General features: G+C 42.8%; 1 protein-coding gene across 1 annotated transcript in view; it reads right to left on the reverse strand.

Annotated features, from left to right (window-relative positions):
- The window catches only part of LOC114773210 (inactive N-acetylated-alpha-linked acidic dipeptidase-like protein 2), a gene marked incomplete at its 3' end in the record, with an annotated part of 115,053 nt that overhangs the window by 21,803 nt on the left and 71,856 nt on the right, over window positions 1–21,394 (reverse strand). The window contains exon 9 of the mRNA XM_028965717.1: window positions 11,163–11,309. Coding sequence (XP_028821550.1) covers window positions 11,163–11,309 — 147 coding nt within the window. The remainder of the gene's footprint in view (window positions 1–11,162; window positions 11,310–21,394) is intronic.

Genomic DNA, 21,394 nt, shown 5'->3' on the forward strand with positions numbered 1-21,394 from the left:
CCTTCTGAGCTCCTCTCCTTGATCCTTGATGTCTTCCAGCACAATGGTGCACTGTGAAAACTTCCCTTGTTATTTATTAATATAGAAATACTTATTTTTTTGGAAGGTTTGCTTACCGTAATAAAAAAAATGAGCCACTGCCATTTTCTCTCATAAGGCCATGTTACAGGTCACTGTAATTTTTCATCAAAAGTTATCTTCTACACAATGCACCTCGTCTCACATACGCCGTCCATTTAGCGCTGAACTAAAGCCAAAGTCTCTCATGGGCCCATTTGAATGTGCCATCAGCCATTAGGGTTTAGAGATCAGAAAGCTCCTGGTTGGTAAATGGCATCATTTTAATGCAGTGTGCTCAGATCCCTCATGTGAAAGTGAAAAAAAAAAACCCACATCTGCAGAAAAATGACCTGTAATGCTTATTTTGACCTGGCTGTCAGGGCTCCACTGCAGCGTCAGCATGTGGGATTTGACCCAGCTTTAGCCTCGGAAGGCTGTATATTTAGTCTGTTGGTGCTGTTCTAGCGGCCGCCGGAAAAAAAACGTATATATTTTTTTTCTTTTTTATTATACAAATGTATTCGCTGAGATCTACATGAATCCTCAGCTCTGCTTGATAAACCACCCCAAGGCCAGTAGTGACGAACCACAGATGTTGGCAACTGCTGCGTCCGGGTCAGCGCCGAGCTGTGGGCAGTGTGGGCCGAGTTTCCTTTTCAGACTCAAAGTGCAGTCGTGCTCTCTCCCAGCCAGAAGGGTCAGGATAGAGGGCAGCGAGATATTGTGTGTGTGCTGCGGACGAGTGTTGAAGTTCTGTGATGAGTAGGTAGAGTTTCATTTTTGCAGAGCTTAAAAGCTTAAAAAAATCTCTCTCTCTTCCACACACACACACACACACACACACACACACTCTGACTCAAACAGGTTAGATTTTATCAAGGTGGCAGTTAATGCCAGAAGGGGTCCCCTGCATCCCAGAAAGACCACTTTGTGACAGCAGGCGCAGAAGAAGAAATAATCACATACTGTGTGTGATGGTGAGTGGGACACGCTGTTTGTGGAATTTGGGAAACGATGCTTTGAATGGGGTAATCAGTGTGACGCTGTAGATCACCCTCTCCAAAAGCTCACGCTTTGAAGCACGGGACACTCATGCCGTGAGTGCTTTGAGCTGTTTAGTGCAACATCATTTCACAGCAACCAGAACTAATGGCCTATTGTTGGCAACAAGCATATGAATATTCAAGCACAGTGAAAGGGGAATAATGAGAAGCGCCAACGCTGGAAAGCAGTGAAGGTAATGGGATCAGCTGTCATTCCATGCAGCTATCACTAATTTAATCAAACAGGGACTTCAATGAGATGCCGGACGTGTTGAGTTCAAGTGAAATGAGGATTCCACAATGCGAGGGCGGAAAGCCTTGGTCATAAAAAGATCCTCAGGTTAATGAAAGATGGCATGATAACTTTTCTGCCCCAGTTTATCAAAAAGCAAAGGTTTGGCCCAAAAGTTTCTTCATACCACTACAGAAGTTAAGGATTAGACAGCCATTGTCAAGAACAACCTAATTTAGGCCTTAATACTACTTAATACTACAAAAAAAAGAAAAAAAAAAAAAGAATATGTGTGTGTGTCTGTGTTCATTCATAGTTTTGATGCCTTCAGTGAGAATCTACCAATGTAAATGGACACACCTTCTCATTCAATGTGTTTTCTTTATTTTCATGACCATTTACATTGGTAGATTCTCACTGAAGGCATCAAAACTATGAATGAACACATGTGGAGTTCTGTACTTAACAAAAAAAGGTGAAATAACTGAAAACATGTTTTATATTCTAGTTTCTTTGCTCTGATTGCTGCTTTACACACTCTTGGCATTCTCTCGATGAGCTTCAAGAGGTCATCACCTGAAAATGGTTTTCCAACAGTCTTGAAGGAGTTCCCAGAGGTGTTTAGCACTTGTTGGCCCCTTTGCCTTCACTCTGTGGTCCAGCTCACCCCAAACCATCTCGACTGGGTTCAGGTCCGGTGACTGTGGAGGCCAGGTCTCCACTTTTTGTTAAGTACGTAACTCCACATGTGTTTATTCATAGTTATAATGCCTTCAGTGAATATATCTACATATGTATGTATACATACATACATACATCCATACATATACATATACACACACACACATATATAGATATTTTCACTGAAGGCATCAAAACTATGAATGAACACATGAGGAGTTATGTACTTAACAAAAAGTGGAGACCTGGCCTCCACAGTGTGTGTTTGTGTGTGTGTGTGTGTGTGTGTGTGTGTGTGTGTGTGTGTATATATATATATATATATATATATATATATATATATATTCCTTTAACTGTAATTTCCATTTTATTGCATCATCATACACAAGGGAAAAATTGTGTTCTTTATAGGAATATTGTTATGTATGTTTCATTTGTAAAATGGGTGGAAAGATGTGGATATTAAGTTTAGGTTTTTATTCTGCACTGCATTAAATAAATAATTACGTGAGAGACTATTGAAAAGCATCAGGAAGGGGGAAAAAATCTAATTTCCAGATTTTGGTGTGGTGGAACAAAAACAAACTGTTAATTAAGAGGGAGACAATTCCACAATATAGGTACATAAACCACATTTACGGGCAAGAGGGTGCAACTCTTTAACATTTCCAACACAGCGGAGCAGTTAACAGACCAATGACTTTCTGCTGTAAACACGCCTGCAGTAGCTGAGGATATAGCTGCATAACTTTTATTCCACATTAAATTACCGCTCGCGTTTCTCGGCAACTGGGATAATGAACTGAAAGTGAAAAAAAAGGCTTTTCAAGGCATGGTCCATTACGGGTCTCTAGACACTTCACAGTGGAAAAAAGGTCTTTATCAGATTTAAGTTAAAATGGACTCACTTCAACTTTAGCAACCTTGTATTTACTCTTCAGTTATCTCAGTAGTATCCCTGGGTGCGTTTATATAGGGAAGCAGATGAGTGCTGGAGAGTTCCAGATCCATGCCACCAGTGGCACTGGGATTATTTCACCACCTAGGTGGGGGTTCCTACAGAGTGAGATCTAAAGACATCTCAACCAGACTTGATTCCATTGTGAATTTACTGGAAAGTGTCACATCCACGGGCTGATGGGGTTAGGAAGTGCAGAGACGGGACATACAGGAAACAATGATTTATTACCAAAAGGACACAAAAGAAAAATGGCACAAGGGCCAAAACAAGGGAAACAAACCCAAACAAACCCACAGGCGTGTGATGATTGCCCTGAGCTGAGAACCTGCATAAAGTAAGTCACAGAGTCCACTTTAATTCAGTTTTTTTGGATTCCCGATCCATTCATAATGGTACCAGATGCATTGGATCAGGACTCCATAATCAGGTGCATGGACACCTGCTGTGACAGAAAGTGTCCCACTTTTAAAACAACAAAACCTAAATCCAGGTTAATTACAATGTAATTAGTGCAGCAGAGCTGACACTCACACTGTGAGGTGAAATGAAAGAAGTGTTGACCCCAATGTCTCTTCAGGAGAAAAAAAAGTTGATGGCTCCAGTTGGGAAGTTGTCCCCATTGGCAATGCTGAGCCACTGTGTTAATAAAAAATTTGCCAACAATCCAGACTGATTAATATCTTGGCCTTGGATTTGGATCGTTCTTTCTGCATGTTTTATTGATTTGCGAAACAAATTATCCATGTGAAGATTGTCTGCAAGAGTTTTTAGGTAGGCAGTATGTATCCTCCTCAACAAAACCAGGACCCAAGGTTTCACAACAACACGCAGCCTTGAGCATCTCAGCAGACTCTAATTCCAGCCACAGTGCACCACTGCAGCCTTCTCTTTCACATCCAGCCATCCATGTGATATAAAATCAAAGACTAATCAGCCTAGAGTCTCTATTAAAACTGACCATATAGCTTAATGTGAAATTTCACTACATAGTAGTGTGAAAGTGTGAAAGTGATTATTACATGTGATACAGCACAGCACTCAGTGCACACAGTTAAATGTGGCCTCTGTATTTAACCCATCCCCTGAGAGAGCAGTGGACAGCCACGACAGGCGCCCAGGGAGCAGTGTGTGGACGGTGCTTTGCTCAGTTGCACCTTGACGGTTCGAGATTTGAACCCGCAACCTTATGATTACGGGGCCACTTCTTTACCCACCACTGCTCACATTCTAACACAGGCTTCTGCGATATTCTGAGACTGAACTGTGCACGTTTCTTTTGGTAAATCGCTAAAAAATTATTCCGCCATTGCGAGAACTTGACTGGAACAACCGATGAAGGACACTGGCAGTCACCCAGAACCTCTAACACTTCCTCTTCTCTATATGTGTGTGGTATTGGGGGAATATTGCATCAGATGTAGGTGGCAGAACAAATGTTCTCTGCTCTTCTTTTTAGCATCATTTAAAAGAGGTAGATGTTAATGCATTGTTCAATTTCCCCTGTGTATTTATTTTCCCAACAGAACACTGTTTCCATTTCCGCACACAGTTCCATTTTAAGGCAGCAGAAAATGAAAGAAATGCATTTTAAATGAGAAATTCTCAATTGAACGGCATAAGGCATACATTTGGCAGCGTAGCCCTTGAAGACATGCGAGACATTGTCATGAAATGAGAACACAAAACATGAAAAATTACCGTTTTCTGCTCCTAAATAGTCTTCAAGGAGGGTAGTGTATGTGTGCAAGCAAAGATACTTTCCCTTCCAGTCTGTATAAGATTGGAGGAAAAAAATATTGATTGTGAGAGTGTCGGCAGGGAGATCTTTAATTGTCTAAGATCCACGCGTAACATTTCCGGATCATGCTCACCCTCCATAATGGCTTATTAAACATGGCCTGACGGAGATAAGAAGTCATTGACCAGCTGTTTGTGAAGAATGGCTGCCTTTTTGATTGCGCTTCGATTAAGAATAAAATGTTCAACGTTCAAAAAGATCAGCATCTTCTACATTCATTTGGCCAGGTCTCTAGATGTTCATTAATTGATTTAAACATTACGCAGCAACATCTAAACACCATCTTTCACTAAAAAGTTCACTTTTGTTCACTTTGTTGAACAACAATGTTTACGATAAATGACGTAAAGTCCCTATTGATTAATTAATTCAAATAATTTAAAATGAGAACCTTTCACAGTCAGGCAGATTCCATCTGGATGAACATACAGTGCCCTTCACTGGACTGATGTGATCCCTTTGTGCATGAACCATGGCTTTTGCTGTGGCAGGAAAATTCTACTGGGAGAGCTGAACTTCATTTGAGATTAATCCGAGTCTCATATTTGGTGGCAGGTGTGAACCCTAGAAAAATGCTGTAAACCCTACATGACTAAATGCTGTGAAGGTGTTTCAACAGTGTAAAAAAACGCTCTGATTTGACCAAATTCTTGCATGTGTGTTTTTTGGTTAATTTATTCAAATTATTCAAACTCAAATTTGCTTCCTTTTTGGTTCAGTTAGTTTTTCAAGGACCCAAAAAGCGGCGTTCAAATCAAATCATGAACTCTGGTGCGATTCATCTGGTGAGAACACGTACTGAACCAAAACAGGACAAAACGCTATCATAGGATTTGAGAACAGGTACATTTCAATTTATTTTGTGTCTGACCAATCAACAGAGAGAAAGCAACGGATTTTGCGTGAATTTGTCCCTGTGTGAAAGGAAATCAAACCAATAGGAAAATTATACAATGTTCCAAATCATCGACTGTTTTGGACTAAAGCAAATGTATTAATGTGTGAAAGCACCCTAAATATGAAGGTTTCTTAAATACACACTATTTTCAACAACTTTGTCACATTGAATTTACCACTCAGGTTACAGCATGACTTCTACAAGGAAATAAATGGAACTGTTAAAGTGACCACTTTCATTTTAATAGTTCTGGAATACATGCTAATCAGATTTGCCATTAACAGAGGTATATCAATGCAGACAGCAACACATTTTAAAAAATTCCATCTACAAGAATCGTAAGATGGTGGGCCATGCTTCGGCCTGTGTCACATATCAGCCTATCCCCTGCTCACCAGTCTACAGACACATCTGATCACAAGACATCAGCACTAAGGTATCTCCCACATCCAGCTGTAGCAACTTCACACAGTTAATTGGATTAGCTGTCCAATGATGAGTGCGGCACCTCTGGACAGGAAGCCTGAACACAGTCGTCTGTATGGTCCTGATCTGCTCCGGCGTAGAATAGACAGGACAGGACATGGCTGTGAGGCATTATGAACCAATAAACAGTGGCAAGTGTTAGCGCATTTGGGCACACGTCTCAACTGGTTATCAATTCTAAGATCTGAACAGGGATGGAGAACGCAAGCAGTATGCAGTGACCAGCTGGTGAGAGGAGCACAAATGGCAGCATAGTGGGGAAGCCTCCCTGACCCGTCACTTTGCATTAAGTGAAGGTGTCTTTTGCGGAGAAAATGCCGACACAAGCAGCTATGGACTGGATTTACCCTGTGCACAGAAAAAAAATTATATTATATTATATTTATTTATTTATTTGCATGGGCAAATAAATAAAATGCTTCAATAAATCAAACTAGCCAGTGACTATGATAAATTGCAAGTTCAAAACTTTGAATGAATTTTTGAATGAATAACATTCCTTTCAAGTTTTTTTTAGGCACTGTCTGATTCTTCAAGAGCAGACTAAGATGAACATAATAAAGACCAAATACTTAAGTAAGTTTGGGGCTCATGACTCATGACAAACCTTTCAGTCTGCAACAGGAAGCTACAGGTTCAATTTGATTATCACTCTCTTCCCCCGCTTCTGGCAGAAATTACAGTACCATTTTTGGCCACTAAACAAGCCTCCTTTCAATCCTCCAAGGATCCTACACCGCCTTTATATCCCAAGAAGATCTATCAACATGATCTTTAAAAACACAATTTTATAATCACTGGTTAAGAAGGGTTTTAAAGTTAATAGCATTATAAATACACCATTAAGATATTGTGCTCTTACTTCTTGTTCTGAAAAACAAACATTTTCTATGACTTCTGTTGTGCTTCCCAGTCATCAGTGAGGTTTTATTAGGATGAATTTATTATATATAATTTTAACATTATAATGATATTTTAATGACAAGAAGTCCTTTTCTCCATTTATGTGGAAAATAGTTCAAAATCAGTTTGCTTTGGCCACAAGATGCCACTAATTCCCCAGTTATACTCTAGTGCTACGAAGGCCTGAACAATAAAAAATATATATATTTTTTGTTTTTCTTTAGCAATTTAGCTTAAGCATTTAAGCAAAGAAAGCCTGAGTTGCCATTTTTATACTTATAATTATTTTATTTATTTTCACTAAGAAGATAAGAACACACACACACATTCTCAATTATTGCAAGGAAAGCCTCTGAGCATGTGTGTCATTTTAAATCTGCAGACTTTGACTCAGAAGGATCCTCAAGCTGCTGGCTGTGCTGGAGACTCCGCCTCCAAGGCTGGTGCTGCTCCCCACAGTGGGCTGCCCGACATCCCCACACTCTAATTCATCCTGATGCGCTGTATGCCAGGAAAAGGTTACGTTCACAGTTTAGGGCACACAAGTATAGCACGGCAAATGCCTAGCCAAGCATGTATGCAGGATTAGACAGATGGACCAATGAGAGTGGAGGAGGTGTCACCATGGCGCATGGACGCCTGCTCCCCGAGAGATCGGAGAGGAAAGCTGAGACAGTCCATTTGTTTATGAAGCCACATTTTACTGTCCATGGCAGTAATGAGCACCAAAACGATCCATCTCATTTTAACGACCAATGCATTAGAATTCATCTTTGTAATCTAATGCCGAGCCTCATCAGATGTTAGAACGCATTGGAGATGACCATAAAGTTGTTATGATATGTTCAAATCAAAATGCATCTAAAAAAATAAAAAGTCCTTTGGAGGTATGTGGTAAGCACACTCCATACAGAGAGCTCAGATGTGGTCAAGATACCTCCTTGGATCCAGACACCACACTTAAAATGCCCCCCAACAAAAAGAGTCTGAGTGGATGTGAGGCGGATGCACAACTTTGGAGGTGACCTGACACATTTTACACAAGCTTCTGACAACCAAGGCGCCGAGACAGATGGCAGCATGACTCTGTGTGCGTTTGTTTGTTTGCATATTTCAAATTTGTTCCTTTTCACCTCCCTAGTCATAATATCCTCTCGGTATACTGCATTAACCCTGTTGAGCTCACACCCATGTCTACTTAAAGAAAAAAAAAACGTTATAATTTTTTTTTGTTGTGACAAAGATGTCATTTTCTGTCACTATTTTAAAGTTAAAATCCATTTTCCCGTTCTTCCATTCATCAATTTGGCGAATTGTGTGTGTGATCAGGAGTTGATGCAAAAATCACATGATGCACCAGATATGTTATGCTGCTTAAAGCTGTTAAAGCTCAATGAAGAACTTTGCTGACCTTTGCTTAAAGCTTTTATGCCACCATTGTTTTTTGTGGGTTAAAATCACAGGTTATGAACAATGAAAGAATTACACAATGACACGGCAAGCATTGTGTACTGTGTTAGTGCTGGTCAGTTTATTGATTGTTTCAAAAAGGCCGAACGGAATAATTTTTTCCCAACATTAGCAGACGGAAATGAATAAAAGCTGCGGTAATTATGGCACAGGCCGCAAAAGGAAAGTGGATAATGACTCGCATTTGACGAATGCATTTGTTACGTCGACTGATAGGCGCCTTTCAAATAGATGGCAAGCTCCCAGTAAGCATTCAACACTTCCCGCCAGCCGGAGATTCGGGGATCCGGGGATGCTTTGTGCTCTCTCGCTCTCTTTCTGTTGCCCTCTTTCTCTCGCTCTTCTTCTCATTTGTTGAAAAGTTGAGGGAATTCATTGATTTTAAAAGAGAGAGAAACTGCTTTCAAACCGCCTCACTATCATTCACAAATCAAAAGCCCCAAAGATTTTTCGAACTTTCATAGTTACTACAATGCAGAACTAATAAACGCCGAGAATATCGCTCTCTCTCTCTCCTTCTTGTACAAACAAGAAAAGACATTCCTGAAGGATATGCCAGCACCCAGCTTCCTTCCTCTCTCCCTCCCTCCCTCCCTCCCTCCCAGTCCTGCTCTCTCTGCATATGCTTTCTTTCAGCTGACGGATGGCTGTAACCTTGTTAAGACACAGTTTTTAGTTCATCATTCGGCAGCCGCCTGTGCCTCCGCCGGGGCTCCGAGACGCGGCGTACCTCGCACCCAATCTCCATCCATCCTTTCCGCATAATTAAACCGTGTTCTCGCTGGTCCGAAGTGCCTCCTCCCTGCACGCCGCTTTACTTCCACGCCATTGGGTGTGATGCTGGGCGTGGAAACCGGCCAGGTCTTCCGGAATGCAGTGGTCTTTGCGAGAAGCCAGACAAATGATGGATAAATTCATTTGCAATCTTTAAGCCTCTGGGCCATGAGTGTGACTGCTTCAATACCAAATTCATGCCTGCCACAACAACAGAGGCCACATGCGAGCTGGAACCTGTGATCCCCGGAAGAGAATCAGTAATAAGCAGCGCATGCTCTCTACTCTCCAAAAAGCAGAGTGGACTCGTTCAAAAGTTTGCGAAAGCGCATTGCGGTCTGGGGGTCTGGGTTGTATTGTGGAGGCGAAGCAGGCTCTCTCGGAGGCTGTTTGGAAATGTTCTTAATAAATGTTTTAAAAGTGAGAACAAACACAAGGTTTGAAAATGTAACCTTCAACCGCACCTTAAGTGCATAGTTATTTATAAATACATTTACAGTTTCCCAGTGTCTGTACCACATAGACGTGTGGTTTGGAATATTAGTTTTGTTCGTTCCTTCACTCGCGGCTTACTTCAAAGTGTTCCGAAAGTGGAGTGATGGCACATTCATTCACAAATGCAGTTTAAATGCAGGTTTCAATGCAGGCCTGTCGTGTGTAGTGTTTGCCGAGTCGTTGTATGTAAATGGTTGTGTTATGTCCACTTTTTCTCCACCATGTGCCCTTATTTGTATATTGTGTTTTTAAAATTGTATTTATACCTTTGTATTTAATGTTACTGTTTGTATTTAATGTTACTTGTAAGCACCATGGGTCTGAGAGTAACGAAATTTCAATTCTCTGCATGTCCTGTACATGTGGCAGAATTGACAATAAAGCTGACAATAAAGCAATAAAGCTTTGACTTGACTGTATTTTCTGATTTTGTTCTAGGTAAAATCTCGTGAGACGTCCTGCAAATGCGTCCTTCCTGCTCTGTCCTGTGCCTACCGCCGCTGTGACACTGAGATAACATATATTCTGTTACAGCCAGCTACCCTAGCTGGTTGAACGATAAAACATGTGATGTTAACACATAGAGACTAACCCTGACCGACACAGCATGTGACCACCCCTCAGTAAACCAAAAGGCCACCCTTCGTCTCCCTGACAACAGGAAGGGGGGTCATGACCAGTGACAGAAGGCTTACAACATGCAAAGCATTATGTTATCATGCGTGATGGGGCTCACCAAACAGAAGAAAATGATGAAACAGATTTGACCAATGCAAACCACAGTGATTGAACTTATTTTTTGCACATTGACATCTAACAAAGTCAACAATGCTCCCCGGATGTCATGGCTGCTCACTAAGGCCCCCCTTCCCCACACTCACATTCTTTTAACAATAAAGTTGAGCTGTCCATGGTGCTGATTGGTGAGGTTTTACTCCATTCCTTCTAGTCCCACGTCTCACCTTTATCAGCCATTTATAATTTTTACTTTTTCCCCTCATTTGTACTAGAGAGTTCTCTGGTACATTTTCTTTCTTCCCTTTGAAGCTTAACTTTGGATAATTACAATTGATTTCATCATTCTGTCAGAGTGAAACATAATGTCAAATATAATATATCGGCCTTCCTTTTTTACCCCCTTAATCAGCAGTTTGCATTCAACACTCAGCAGTGTGAAATCACGTAAAATATACAGCAGACAGTGTGAAGGTATGTAGACAGTACGTAATTAGCAATTTACATCAAGCTAAGAAGTACTTACATCAACATGTCAAATTAAAAAAGTGCTTAACTAAAAAAAAACAACGAAACACAATGTTAAGGGGCTTTTTGCAGTGTGTGCCTGTGTGATGTTCCAGCACCTCAACTGTTCCAGCCGCAGCAGACGTGAACTCCATGACAGGAATTGCGAGGTGGTTGGCGAAAAAGTTCACATCCCCGGGGGTCTGCACAGAGCTGACATTTGGTGCTGGGCAGGCTTCAGGCTGGTCACAGCGTTTTAACTGCCTCTGAAACATGAACACATGAAGATGTGGGGTGAGGCAGACATCAATGTGTGTTTTTACTGCAACGGCACGTGTGTGTTTCATATATTTCATCTGTAAGCAACAGACATGCTAAATGCACATATTGTTCTAGTTAGAAGCTGAAAGTGAAGTGAAAGTGAAGTGATTGTCATTGTGATACACTGCAGCACAGCAAACGGTGCACACAGCGAAATGTGTCGTTGTACACACGAACCTGTTCTGCACATTGGAGAGCTATTTCTTTGCCTCTGCAGAACTGTGCCTAGTAAAAGTTTTAAAATGTGCATGTGCTTTAAAGATTAAAGGTTTTTTTTTCTGTACATGCTGATTTATAAATAAGTGTACGGTTGCTCTGTCCCAGTGGATGCAGCAAGTGAAAGAAGGAGCGCAGAACATACATGATTTTGGAAGTGAAGACTGAATCCAAGACACTTGAAAAGAGTCCTTTTTGGATTCTACTAAGTCCTAAAAGAAAAACAAAAGACTGCACATTCTGCACGGCATCAACACCTCCGTCCCTTCTAAACTTAATATTCAGCTGAAACACAAACTCTCCTAGACCTGTCCATCAAATCGACTTTTCTCCCATGTGTCTAACATGCATTTAGACACAGCCGTGTCCCAAAAAATCGATTTCCTGCCCTTGTAAATAAGCAATATCATGCTGTATAAATGTGATTTGATTTGATGTTCTTAAACAGATTAGAATCAAATATTTGAGCCATAACACACGAGAGGGAGAATCTGTCCACCAGTGCAAGTATTTCATGGTATATCATGTCATGTAATTTTGACCACGAACTATTTAATAAGGAGGAAAGATATTCTAGTGCCACACCCAGATTACATCTCTGCTGGTCAAATTCCATGTTTCAACTAGGCAATGAAACCAATACAGTAAAAGATCCAGAACTGTCACGCATAGGATGGCAAATTTAATGGAAACAACATAACGCTATTTATTGAAACATTGAAATTGTAATTTAAAATAGCCTACAGTATTTCATTACTGGTATACAGAGTAACATAGACATAATTTAACAGACAAAACAAACATTATGTTTCTTGTATGATGTCAATGTGACCATTTAAATAATCTCTCAGTTTTACCTGATGGGGCCGGATAAGTAAAGACATTTAAAACCATGGATGTACAGTATGTCTGTTTCCACCATTTAAAAACACCACAGCTCCTATTCATTAGTCCTGTTCATTAGGTACAGGTCTCTGGAGTGAAGTGTGGCAGTCACGACAGCCCAGGAGAAGATTAAGACAGTAAGCAAGAATCGGTCACTCCAAACAATGACACCTTTACCGGCAGGGCAATCAATATTTAATTTCTTTGCAACGATAACGAGATACCGTAATTCCGAAGACAGCAGCTCAGTGGAGAGGCAGGGTCGGTGCAACACCCTTACTGCTCTGCCCCCAATCAATGCCTCATAGTCACAACCATTAGCAAATGACCAGGTTTTTATCAAGCTGTGGAGCAGCCACTGCCTCGCTGGAACAGAATTGCCTTGGACTCATGCTCAACGATAACAAAGGAATATCAGAGGAAACTTAATGAAAAAAAATACCCCCAATGATATGAAATGTTTCTAACTTTCTGGCTGGTCTTACCCTGACGGGCCTTTGCAGAAAATCCACAGCATGCTGAAACGTGCAGCAGGTGAAGCCACAGACAGCATGTGTGCTTCAGCATGCGAGGCATGCTGTGACAAAGGTTAAAATACTGTCAACATTTGGGAGCACTGTGGGGTGTCTGGGGTCATGTGATGCAACTCAAGTGTTGCTGGCTCAATTCCTGCAGCTCATCATAAACACGGAGAGTCTGAGACCTCCTGAGCAAAGATCCTCACCCTCAATGCCATAATCTTCAGACAAGTTAATGCCAAAGTCTTATTTGCTGAAATTCACTGTGTAAATTGAGCACTGAGAGGGTTAAGAATGGATAAAACATTTCAATGAAAATATTAACCTTTTAACACTCGACAGTACCCTGAGATGAAAGAATAAGGGAAATGAAAAATAGATCAAAATGTTGCAAAACGAATGAGAATGTTATCTCATTCACAATGCATGCTGGACAGAAATGGCATTGCATTGTTGAAATAATTTATTCCCGGTGACCTTTTGAAATTACATCTGCAGAGGCTTGGAGCGCACAACACACTTCATTTAACACAAAAGGAAAAAGGGCCAAATACAAATGTGAAAGCAGGGTGTCGCAGCTAGTGCCATGCCAGAGCAGTATAAAAGAGGAAAGCCTGTCTGAGCTTCATTATATTCCTGCACACTGTTATGGTGATTATAATGCTTCGCTCATACAGCAGCTGAGACGCTGCTGTTTATAACAGAGCTGTAAAGCAGGCCGACGTGATGTGCGAGTCACTACAGGGAATTAAAGATTACAACGTACGGTCGAAAGCCAGGGTTCTTGTTTCTGTTTTCTTATTTTTTAATCAGGGAAACTCTCGTTCTGTTGATTATCTGCACCTCTGCTTTATTTCTGAGCTTGGGATAATTTTTTTGGCAAAAAATCCCATTGATCATTGACAAATATCAGCATTTTTCTTTTTAAAGGATGGTATTGGCCACAACAGGTATAATAATAATAATAATAATAAATAAAGTGAAGTGATTGTCACATGTGATACACAGCAGCACAGCACACAGTGCACACAGTGAAATTTGTCCTCTGCATTTAACCCATCACCCTGAGTGAGCAGTGGGCAGCCATGACAGGCGCCCGGGGAGCAGTGTGTGGGGACGGTGCTTTGCTCAGTGGCACCTCAGTGGTACCTTGGCGGATCGGGATTCGAACCGGCAACCTTCTGATTACGGGGCCGCTTCCTTAACCGCTAGGCCACCACTGCCATAAGAACCCCGCAGCACAAAATACATCTGAAAAGGGGTGTGTCTTATGGGGTCTATGTAAAAAAAACAAACACTTATGTATGGCAACGAATGCAGTCTTGCAAAAGTTGAATATCGGGAGGCCGGACCCAGTGCGGTGCTTGACGCCGAGCATCACCATGGAACAGCTGGGATGGAGGGCCAGAGGCAGGGGTCAGAGTGATACACAGCAAGCACAGCACACGGAGACACAACGAAATGTGTCCTCTGCATTTAACCCATCATTCTTAGTGAGCAGTGGGCAGCGATGAAAGGCACCTGGGTGACAGTGTGTTTTGGATTTATATTATATACAAGACAAAATTGTGACAGATCTAAATAAACAGATAAACCATATAAAGAAGCACCACTGTCTAAATAATTTGGCTATAAAGTTATTCATTGTCACCATCTTATTATTTACTCCTGTTTGTTTATACTTTCCCTAATATCCCAATACATAGTCTCATTTCTCTCCCAACTGTGTCCTCGGACTCCAGTACAACATGACATGCTGTGTCTGTCACGTCCATGCGGGCATGACGCGGCGGGTGAACGGAGAGGAGGACGAGGAGTGACGAGAAGACGTGGAATGAAGGACGCTTTCACCTGACATCACGAAACCGGGTTTAATTGTGAATCACAAGACAGGGGAGACATCCGAGACATAGACACTGGTGAACACGGAACATAACTTCAAAGACCTGACAGCGGACAGAAACGAACAGGGCAGCTTTATACATTTGACACAGGTGAAAACGATTAGGGAACATTACACATGACAACAGTGAAACTCCGGTCCGGACACCGGACCGGAGTAACCCCCATTTCGGACCGGAACGTGACAGTGTCAATGTGTATTCACCCAATTATGGCTCATGCAACGAAATCCAGCCTTAATGTTGACAGATTAGTATGTTATACGTCATTAGCCTAAATAAAACTAAAACAAAACTTTTATTTTGTAGAGTTTAAGGTTGCAAGACTGAAGTTGCTGCTCTGCTTGTACTATTTGAACTGTACTGGTGCAACTGTGCACCTGAGTGGTTCCCAGCTGACACTATTCAGGTCTCAGAGGCACCTGCCGAGTAGCCGTTTCAGAAGCATGGACAGCGGCTGCTGTCAGAACCTCTCTCTGTTTACAAGGAACCCATAGCAAATGGCGGTGGCAAAAAAAGAGCAGTAGGATCTGCACCTGGAGCGACTGGTCACCTGCAGCTGCTCTCACCTCAAGAAAAAAAAGTGAGCAGTGGGGCCTTGGAGCGCTGGGAGACTCCATACGTCTGGAACTGTCAAACAGTTGGACAAAACAGACAATGGAGTTCAGAATTTGCCAGGGGGCTTGTCAGCATCTATGGGTAGCCTTACTCTTTTTCTTCTAGACCCTTCCATGCCTCTGAATTAAGTAAGCATTAAACTAAAAATGTAATTGAATTTAATAAAAAAACAAGGCATCAACAATTTTTAAATCAAATTAAATTCTGATCTGTGGATTCAGTTCTATTTTTACTAATAATTACCATAATATTAGTTGATAAATAATCAATCAACAGCATTTTGCAAAGCATCTTACAGTACCTGCCTCTTTATGCCCACTGGTGTTCTAATGCATTTAAATTTACATTTACATTTACTTTTATGGCATTTGGCAGACGCCCTTATCCAGAGCGACTTACAACGTGCTTTCAAGTTACCATCGATGAAGAGATCAATTCCGGTTCACTAGGACCCCAACTATGAATACATCTATTTAATTCACTCTGTTGTAGATTCTGTACACAAAGTTCAACAACAAGAAAATTACAGTTTAATCTAAATATTCTTTAAAGAGGAAGGTCTTGAGCTGTCGTTTGAATGCACTATTGATGTATGTAATTGCATTTTCAGTTGTCTAATAAATACTCACTGAAAAGGCTTTTATTTTAGCCATTTGAATTAAACAGCCAGAGACAAAATGACTAGCGTTTGGATGATCATGCAAGCCCAAAGGACCTCTGAAGGTGGGTTCAGAGTCAAATGTGCAAATACACACATAAAATATGAAGGAGGAAACGACTGCTCATACAGTATTGTGCGTCATTCCACATATTCGTGGCAGAGAGTTGTCAAGTGGCCAGGTGCGAAGCATGAGGTATCGGCAGGGAGTGAAGGAACACACAATAAACATGTGCCCACCGTAAACAAGCTGCACGTCTAGACAGAGAAGACCTGGGAGGCAGGCCTCTAATTTGTCAGCAGAGAGCCAGTTGACTGCCGAGGGTTTATTGATTGTGAACTAATTGATAGCCAACAGAGGTGATAAACACGGTGCGCAGCGGTGCAGCACCACCAGTTCCGGCGGAGGAGGGCTGAGCGCCTGCCGCACTGCTCAGGCGGACCCCATTTTGGAATGCAAAAAAGCCGGACTGCGGAGCTGCAAGAAAGAAAGTTGCTTCAGAGTGTTGAAGATTGTATGATGCTCTTCGGGGCACATCTGCCGTCTTAAATCAGTCTTAGCTTCTAACAGCCAAATGAAGACAAACACACACTGATCAGCCAGAACATTAAAATAGACTGCCCTCAGGGGGGCAGCTGTGTGCATATGAATTAGATAGGAAAGATCTGTGATCAGTAATGTATTCCATTACAGTGCAGTTGTCTGTTATTTTTTAATAAATAGAAAACACATTTTAAATGCATCTGTTCATTTTTCTCGTGCAATAATTCTCAGTGAATAATTTGTCAATTACTTTTTGCACATCAGCATCAACATTAATATTATTTATTACAGTGCTTCACATTTATTACTGTCCTCTACATATAAGCACACGAAGCAGAAACGCATCCTTATTTGATCACATGCACACAGTTGAATTAAATATTATTCATAATATTTAATTGATAATATTTAAAATATGTGTCAAAGAATGTCCTAGCTACATACAAGACATATGTAGCTTCCATATAAGCATGAAGATTATTATTTATTATTATTTTCTTACTGTCATCCACATCTGCATTTCTAAAACATTTCTGAAAGTCTTCTGTAACCGTAGCCTTGTAACAGTCAACAAATAATGGACATAGAAATAAAATTTGAAATACAAAGTGGAGCAGCTATTTCTGCATTTCTGATCCTGATTTCATATGGCCACAGTGCTTAACCACATGTCGCAACATTCTTTTTTACTTTTAAGCTTGTTTTGATACCGGCTGGGGTTTGACTGAGCATTGCAAATGACATAAATAGGAGCGCCGGCACCCAGCACCGATGAATGTGGAGGTAAACCAGTGTGAAGGTAAACTGTCGCAAGTGATGCATGTGCAGTGAAGCTCGTGCTGTGACAGATATGAGGTGCACACACTCCCCACCACTTTTCTGCTGTGTAATCTCAGCGACGAGGACCGGCCGAGCAGCCTGAGCTCGTCTGACTGATGTAAACCGATACGGGTACTTGCCGACAAAGTGCGCTACACTTTAAGAAAAAATAAGTTTACACTTTTCCTATCTAAAATTAGCATATAATTGTGTGAAGAATACAGAGTCAGAATGATGTGTGCATGTAATTTTTTAATATATATACTGCAGAATTTAATGAAAAATACCTTGGGTTTGGGCATTTCATGTGCTACAGTGTGTTCCCATTCCAGTTTTCACCCTATGCAGATGAGCTGCCACTCAGTGTCATATCACACATGAGACATTATTAAAGACAATTTAATACACGAGGCCCTAAGGTCACTGCATAACATTTTTTTATGCACATAGCAAAAACAAGCTGATTAACACTGGTAAACAAAAAAGTAACTGAAAAATAAAGTTAATACTACAATTACGATAGTTTGTTCAAAGTGCTAATAAAATAAGATGTGAGTGTCAGGATTGCCTTGCGCTGGGCTCCACACCTGACTCCAATCCTGACGCCCCATAAATGCCGGATGTTTCCGCCCCTTCTAGATCTCCGGCATTTTGGTGAACTTGACATTGTAACCGTGTAGGTGTTCGTATTTTCAGTTCTGGCAAATGCCACACGCCTGCGGGTTTGTTTTAGTTCTTTATTTAAGTTAAATCCTTTTTGGCCACCGCGCCATTGTTTCTTTGTGTTTATTATTTGTTATAATAAAACCCCTTCCCAGCATGTCAGACCTCTGCGCTTCCTTCCCCCGTACGTCCGTAGTCGTGACAGAATGCCGGAGATCCACCCAAAAGCGCAGAGGTAAAAAGCAGAGGAGAAAATGCACGCCAGGGGAGAGACGAGTGACCCGTTCTGGTGGAGCGTTTTCTCCCCGAGAAGCCGTGGTTCGCGGCGCCGCGTGATGACATCACCCCCGGGAAACTCCGCGAAACCCGGAAACGACAACGTCGGCGGGTGAGTGGGCGGAGCGAGGACGTTGCCGTCCACAGCAGCGAGGAAGTGACATGGTCCCGGAGAGCCCAGAGAGGGAGCCAGATGACCCTCTCTTCTGTCTGTGTGTGCGTGGTATATGTGTCCGTATGTCGCCCCCACTTCCCCTCTTTGTGTCCACCAGATGGCGACCCAGCCGCGGAGCCGAACCCCAGGGAGGAGGTTCCTGACCCGAATGTGCTGGTCCAAGGCGAGGTGGACAAGCCCCAAGGTACCTCTAAGTCCAGCCGGGGGGGGGTGCTCCCCCAAAGAATTTTTTGGGGGGGTGCAGTTCGGGTTGGGGACTCCTCCGTTGCCGTTGAGGAGGGTGGGCCAGGCATGGGTCTGTGTCCGCCTCCAGAGGGGTGGAGCGCCATAGAGCCCCCGGGTAGGCATGAGGACCCAGCTGGGACAGGCAGGAAGAGGGCCTGCTTGTCCCAACGGACGCAGAAGGGGCTAGCCGGATGGTCTGGCAATGCCCCCCCCTTGGCACCAGGGCCGTGCAGCGAGAGGGGCTGCATAGTCCCAGAAGGCACCAGCCTGGGGTGCCTGGAACAGTCGCCGGAGGCTCTGGGACAATCTCCCTGCGCGGTGCAGGGGGTGACACAAGACGTGTCAGAGGGGACGTGTGGAGACAGGGCCCACACGTACCCAGATGGATCGGCCCTGATTATTGTGTGCAGGTACGGGAGTCCGGGGCCGCCACGCCTGACCACGTCGGGGAGCCAGGCCGAGGGACCGGGGCCGCCACGCCTGACCACGTCGGGGAGCCAGGCCGAGGGACCGGGGCCGCCACGCCTGACCACGTCGGGGAGCCAGGCCGAGGGACCGCGGCCGCCACGCCTGACCACGTCAGGGAGCCAGGCCGAGGGACCGGGGCCGCCACGCCTGACCACGTCGGGGAGCCAGGCCGAGGGACCGGGTCCTCCAAGGGGAGGATACAGCAGGGCAGGAGCCCTGTTGTTGCCACCGTCCGCCCCGCCGCCTCCACTGATGGTACTGTTGGGGCTCCGAGGACGTAGCCCTTGGAGGGGGGGCTCTGTCAGGATTGCCTGCAGCTGGGCTCCACACCTGACTCCAATCCTGACGCCCCATAAATGCCGGATGTTTCCGCCCCTTCTAGATCTCCGGCATTTTGGTGAACTTGACATTGTAACCGTGTAGATGTTCGTAATTTCAGTTCTGGCAATCGCCACACGCCTACGGGTTTGTTTACGTTCGTTTGTGTTCCCTTTTATTTCCCGTTTTTGGCCACCGCGCCATTGTTTCTTTGTATTTATTGTTTGTTATAATAAATCCCCTTCCCAGCATGTCAGACCTCTGCGCTTCCTTCCCTCATAAGTCCGTAGTCATGACAGTGAGATTGCTAAGTTAAAGATGCTTCTTTTAAAAGTGCTTTATAGATTTGGCTGTTCTCTGAAAGGCTTTTCCAATGCTGGGGAGCATAGACACTACATGTCTGAATGCAGATTTTTTTTTAATTCTGAGCTTCTTTGTGTGGTTTTGCTGTCCGGTTTTTGTGTACGTCTCAACCCCAAAACACTTCATGAAGTTGCACTACAGAGAGCTTCTCTTTATTATTCAGCAACTACCCTAAAGACATTGGCTGTGTGTCTGGACTCACTGATAGGTCACTAGAGATCTAAGAATTGTGTTAGTGGGGTCTAGGATGAAGTTTTTCTATTGCTCTTGTCCCCACTTGTCCTTATTCTTGGTGCTATGCATGTTTTATTGAGTGTTTTACTCAACCCGGTCTGTCTAGATTAATTACCCTGCACTTACAAATTCTCTGAACCATCCATGTGTGCTTGTTACAGGACACCTCGTCCATTTTCCTTTACTGACAATATTCCATTAAAATGAGCTGCAGTCAATAAGAGAGATGTCTTTGAAACAGCCCATAAAAATGATCAAACTACATAATTACATCTGTGAACAGGAGCCAGGATATAGACCGCAGCAAATTTTGACCACGATGCACCAGAGTGGAGATGGAGGCCTGGGATAAAAATTTCAAGAGACCGCAGGCCGACGTGTGAAGGCCGAACTGCACCATAACAGTTGTGCTGGAGCCTGGCTTCTTTTCAAGGGGCCGCACGCCTTCACTAATGACTTGTAATTACCTTGTCACAACACGCGAGCAAAACAATGACTATCGCAATGGAATCCCAAGGAAACACCAGACCATGCCACATGGTTTCATCATTCTGATATGTAACAGCGGTTTGCCGACTGAAACCTGCACATTCCCAGTGTGTGAAATGCACCAAGCCTTCAACCGTCACTTAGAAGAAGCACCATGGTGCATTGAAGCATTCTGATGCTGGGTGATTCACACGTCTAACAAAAACACATGACCTGCAGGCACTGAGGACAAAACCATGAAACAGAACAAAGCAATAAATAATGCTGCAGTGCAATTAACTGGGATTTAAACATGCACGCCAGGCCTCACCTAACCAATAAGGCTGGCTCTCACTCTGCAAATAACACACGGGTAGAAATAACTATAATTTCATTTCTCGCCCATAATTTGCTTCAGTCCCATTGGCATAATTGGCAGCATACTTCAGCAGAAGCTCTGCAATATCGCAGCAAAACAAAATACACACAATTTATACATCAAACCTCATTCATGTCATAATTTCAATATGTTTTGGTGTTAAATCTAGTGTCAGGTCTCTTGAATTGTGTGGGTCAATTGGTCTATAATTTCCACACAACAGAGAAATGCAAAGAAAAGAAAAATATAGGGAATTTCTTGTGCACCAGAAGAAGAACATTGCCCTGTAAAATGAAGTTTGT

Source organism: Denticeps clupeoides, unplaced genomic scaffold (assembly GCF_900700375.1).
Source record: "Denticeps clupeoides unplaced genomic scaffold, fDenClu1.1, whole genome shotgun sequence".
Taxonomy (NCBI): domain Eukaryota; kingdom Metazoa; phylum Chordata; class Actinopteri; order Clupeiformes; family Denticipitidae; genus Denticeps; species Denticeps clupeoides.